At 57.4% G+C, this 5,627-nt stretch overlaps 1 protein-coding gene across 1 annotated transcript; it reads left to right on the forward strand.

The window, feature by feature from the left end:
- Positions 1 to 1,513: 1,513 nt before the first annotated feature.
- LOC310784810 (uncharacterized protein) lies at positions 1,514 to 2,530 on the forward strand (the record flags this gene model as incomplete). The annotated part of the gene is made up of 1 exon (XM_083645850.1): positions 1,514 to 2,530. The coding sequence occupies one exon, from the start codon at positions 1,514 to 1,516 to the stop codon at positions 2,528 to 2,530; it is 1,017 nt and encodes a 338-aa protein (XP_083501976.1).
- Between the last annotated feature and the right edge of the window lie 3,097 nt (positions 2,531 to 5,627).

Consider the following 5,627-nt stretch of genomic DNA (forward strand, 5'->3'; position numbering starts at 1 on the left):
GCGAGTCGCTGCACGTGCAGCGCCGCACGGACGCACTCGGCGCAGGCCATGTCTGTGGCCCGCGCGTCGATACTCGATAACTTAAGCGACCTGGAGAGGGAGGGGGATGGGGCGGATGGACGAAGGTTCGACCCGGCGCAAGCTCGATCCTCATTCACCGTGTTCCGTCTTCTTTTCTCTCCCCAGCTCGTGAGCCTGGACGAGTTACAGATCAGGGACCTCGACCAAGTGAACCATGTGTACGCCTCGCTGCTGACCGCCCACGCAAAGCTCCTGCAGGTCTTGATGCCGGTCGTGCAGTGGAAGAAGGTGCCACTGATCATGATCTTCGAGCAGAACACCTACGTTAACGCGCTGGAGGACGTGAAGGGCCTCGTGCAGACTGCGTTGAACGGCTCCGGGCTGCGTCTTTGCTTCTATGCCAAGTGGTCGGCCGGGCACGACAGGTTCATGCTGGGTAAGCACGTGAGCAAAAGGGGCAAGGTGGACATGGTGCTCGCATGCGTCGACTACATCCGCAAGGACAAGCTGTGGTACTGCGACACGATCATGTCCCTCGGCTGGGCCGTGCTCGCGGAGGCCACGAGCAAGGCCGTCCGTCTCGCGGCCACCGTGGGCCGCCCTTGCGGCGCCGGCGCCGCCACGTCCAACATGCACATGGACGTGCACATGTACCGCAACTCGAGCCGGGGCCTCAACACATCCAACAGGCTGTTGGGCAACTTGCTCGAGGCGCCCGACCAGCTGACGCTGGCCAAGAGGACGCTGGCTGACACCAAGCACGTTGAGCACGGCAAGGAGCTGCTGGCGAAGCTGAGGGACGAGATGACCCTCGTCACCGTGAAGGAGTCGGACAAGGGGGGAGGCTGCACCGTCGTCACCGGCGGCAAGAGGTCCGTCGGCGGCGAGTATACCCGCGATGACGTGCTCTCCGCCCTGCTTCTCTTGTGCCACAGCCACGACGAAATTGTCACTAAGGCCCCCAACATACAGCTCCGTTCACACCACAGCGTCTGAGCCTGGGACCGTTGTGACGGTCGGGAGGTTTGTGGCGATTGTGAGAATAAAAATTAAAATAAAAATGACACTATTCTACAAGAATTATCAGAGTATGCTTGAGTTTGTGCACACACACACACCCTCCCTCATGAGTGCAATGTTCCTGTCCAGCCTGTATGGGGGGGAAGAATAAACAGATGACAAACGTGACCTCCTGTGTCTTTGTGTGTTTTATTGAGTTCAGCACTTTACACAACATTGAAATGAAAAACAGACGACAGTACAACATCTACACGAAATGCAAACAGCGACACATCTTAAGCTGTTGCAGCGGTGCCACCCCGTCGACGTCCGTACGCTGTCGTCCACTGACGAATTGCAGTGGTCCAGCCTACAACAAAGGCCGGGAATGGATATAAAAGGGAGCTGCGTTTTCCCAGTGTCTTTATGTATTCTATCGGTGCCTGCCCTGGGGTTGTGTCGAGCTTGAGGCATAGCTCTTGAGGTCTACGCCATGGATTACAAGGAGGTGAATGTTCCTGACGTGTACAAGGAGATCACCCTGGTGGGCGAGGGCACTTACGGCAAGGTGTTCAAGGTGGTGGAGAAGGGTCGCTTGCAAAGGGTGCGTGCCCTGAAGGTGTGCACTTATATCGACGTCACCTCCAGTGCCTTCGACACGGCCGCCCCCCCCTTCAACCTGAACTTCGCCAGAGAGTTGTGCTGCCTTTCAAAGGTGTGCCCCCACCCCAACATCATGGCTTTTCACGAAGCGTTCATGGTCGCCGGCGTCCCGGACCTCGGCGGCAAGCGGTCTGCTTTCACTATGGACTACGTGCCGGTGACTATCCGTGATATGATAGTACAACGCACAGACAACAGGGTGCCGAAGAGCTTCGTAGCCAAGTTCTCCCGCGACGTGGCCTGCGGTCTGGCTCACGTGCACAAGTTGGGTATTATCCACAGGGACTTGACGCCAAGCAATTTGCTCGTCGAAACCGACCTGACGGTCAAGATATCAGATTTCGGCATTTCCAGGCTGGCCGACCACAACATGACCGGCGGGCTTGTCACACTAAACTACAGAGCCCCCGAGCTCCGGAGATACTGCCTGACCTACACGGTGGCCATAGACAACTGGAGCCTGGGCACGATGATAGCCGATGCTGTCGAGGGCCGGGAGATCTTCAGGCCAAGAAACACAAACAACTCAAACAACGAAGACGCAGAGCTAGCGATGTTCGAAATAGTGCGCAAGGTGGTAGACCTGCCGGGCCACAAGGACTCGGTCTTAGCCCCACACAAGGTGATACCCACCGTAATGAAGGACCCGGTCATCAAGGACGTCGTCTTTGCCCTGCTGCAGCCCGACCCCACGCAGAGGATGACAAGCCAACAGCTGCTCGACCACAGAGGATGGGGCCAACTGGCTAAGATGACGGTTGCCGAGTCGGACTGGGTCCGACTCCTGCACCAGGACCGACTCCTGCACAGGAGTCGGGACAAGTTCAGCCTCCTGGCATGCTCCTAGAGTTTTTGATGTACCCTCCTGTGTATATAATTTCTGCTTTCCCAATCCTTATAACCTTTATAATAAAGATTGCCTCTCTGTGGGAATTGCGTTTACCTCTGTCTATCTGTCTGTGCCCCCCAACCCCATTAGAACAAACACAAACACGCACACGGACACACAGGTGGTTGTTTTCAGGTTCATTGTTTATTACTACCGGTCATAGAGTACAGTCACACAGGACAGAGCCGAGTATGAGCGGCGTAGAGCCGCAAGCCTCCCCCGGTATCGTCAGGTGTACGCTTCCTATGCCGGTGAGCTACCCCACCACAGAGCGCCGACCGAGGCTGGGTCCAGGACGGTCTGGCGGATGAATTTGTCGATGTCTCTCTGAGACCCGGACAGGGTCACTGTCCCCGTTTTCACTGTCGCGGACTCGCTGTGCTTTCTGCCCGAGAGTCTGCAGATGGCCTCCAGCGTTGCCTCCAAGTTGTTGAGCCCGACGGCCTCTGCGTACTTCCGCTTGAGCATCGTGCGGCTCAGAAGGGTAGGGCACATGGAGATGTACATCTCACCCTGCGCCTCCTCGCTGAGCTCAAACATTGTATACTCGTGCATGGCCGTCCGCACGGCTACTTCAATTGTCTCGGGATGCCCGTGGCCGGCGTCACCGACCGGCGTCACGGTGATAGTCCGGAATCGATCGATCGTCTTCAGTTGTTGCTTGCTCATCAGCAAGACGTCCGACAGACCGCTCGCATCCGCGTCTCCTCCCGCCATGTAGATCAGGTCGGGCGTGAACCGGTACCTGGTCAGGGACAAGGTCGGGTCCCCACCGACCAGATCGCGGGGTCTGGCGAACTGCTCCCTGCCGGCTCTCACAGCGACCTTTAAGGGGCGGCCCTGCGCCACCTCCAACAGGACCTCATTGCTCGCGGACCCAAGCTTGACCCCGGTGTTGAAGTAGACCAGGTGCTGTGACCGCTGGCGAAGGGCCGCAAAGGCCACGAAGATCAGCAGGCTTGATGCCACAGCATACATCTCCTGGAGCTTGAAGTTGTTGTATTCTTTGGCCAGCTCCTTGTACACACCGATGCCATTCTCGAAGACCGCCTTCCCCGTCGTAAGATCAGAGAAGACCTCCGTGTCCGGTATCACCGTGATGTGCGGATAGCGCCTCTGGGCCAGGCAGGCCAGGGTCAGCTCGTCCGCCACCAGCATTGTAAAGGTGCCCGAGGCGGCGCGCTTCTCGATCGCGTCGATGCGCAGCAGGAGCGCCTGAGCCTGCGGCCGTCCCACCGACACCGTGAAGTACAGCAGGTTCTGATGCTCGTGAGGCCATCTCGGCGACGCGGTCGCATTTGCCCAGCTGCGGGCCGGCCGCGCTGTGTAGCTCGACATAATCGACGTCAAACTGCCGTACGGCATACGTCCGCGTTAATGTCAAGCTACACAGCGCGGCCGGGCCGCAGCAGGGCCAACGCGACGTCGTGTCCAATCGAAGCTCCCGGACCTCGCGGCAGACAAGGTGATATAGCTGACGTATCACAGCTCTGACAAAGCTGTAAGCCTCCGCAACTGCTACCATCCTGTGTACCTTGTACAATAAACCTCTGTGCAACCCCAGCCCCGTGTGTACGTTTGTAATAATGAGAGAGTGACACAAAGACAGACAAAAAGGCTTGCTGATCTGAATATAATTCTTTATTGTGAGAAAAGACACAGATAGGCAGAAAGGACCATCGCAGGCTAAGAATGAGAGCGGTCACAGGTCGAGATCAGAGGGTTTGAGTACAGATAATTTTACTGCAAACATGAAGATCATAGGCAGACATGAGGACCAAGAACCGGAGGCTTAACTGGGGACTCGGATCGAGTCCGAGTTAAAAGGGGGAGGACGGCATACATTGTTGCTGTTGTTTCTCCAGGTCACAGGCCAGGCCCGTCAAGTACTCAGTGACAGGTTCAGTAGCATATTTGCCGACGACCCGGGATATTCCGCGCAGTCGAGGGCATGGTGGTCGGTCGTCATACGTGAGAGGTGGTTCGGGGTGTACAGTCGGCACGAGGCCATCCTGCTCCTGGTCCGGGAGGCGAAGCCCCGGCCGCCCCGTTGCGTGGCAGTTCTTCCTCTGGTCCTGCTGATGACACCTTCCGGGCAATTCCGCTGAGCTAGCGCCTGCTCCTCTTGCCAGATGGTCTTCGTGAGGGCGAAGGCTGGTATCAGCACCTCCTGCAGCATCCACGCCTTTATGACGGGCCTGACCGCCTGGAATGCCAATATGTGCTTTCTGATGAGCCAGACCTGCCTCACCGCGGGCAGGTGGGAGACCTCCCGAAGCTCGTCGTCGATGGTCATGTCGAACATCTCCTCGACGAAGGGGAAGGGTTTGCTTTCGTCTAGCGATGTCGAGCACCGTTTCTTCGGGGTTATCATCCGCCAACGTTGCGTGTCCAGGATGCCCCGGAGCTCGGGGTAGGTGTCCGTACAACTGACGTGACCTAAGTGGCTCTGATCCGGGTACCACTTGTACCTGAGCTGGAAGCTGGGGATCTCGCCGCCTAGGCTCAAGATATCTTCTCGTAGCAGCTTGGCTGTCTGCAACAGCACTCCGGGGCTCAAGTCGGCCGTCATGACTACTCGCGAGCAGACGAGGATGCATGGGGGTGGGGGGTCAAGTGCCCCAGAACCCTTCTGGCCCTTGTATATATAGCCAGAGACAGGGTTTGTAGGAGGTTCTAGACACCGCTGCCACTCCCTGTGACAAATCTCCGGGCCTCCTGTGTTGTTAAGGCACGTGGCGTCGTCGCTGTCTTCAACAACCCTTGGCGGGTGCTACTGGGGCCGAAGTCGGCCGTCATGACTACTCCGGAGCAGGCGAGGACGGGATTTGGTCGGGTGTATCGAGTATACAAATCCCGGGTTCGTTCACCGTTACCAACACAATCACCGGTACACACCCCAGCCCACATGTGCGGCGGAGACAAATGTGTGTTATGTGGACGTTTGCGCACCAATTGGTGCATTTTTAATGCAATGTTTTTCACATTAGGCCCGGAGCGCACACGAGGTAGCACATCGGTTCATTGGCTCGGGTACATAAGCACACACCCACAC

The sequence above is a fragment of the Poromitra crassiceps genome (genome assembly GCF_964638095.1).
Source record: "Poromitra crassiceps genome assembly, chromosome: 11".
Lineage (NCBI taxonomy): Eukaryota > Metazoa > Chordata > Actinopteri > Beryciformes > Melamphaidae > Poromitra > Poromitra crassiceps.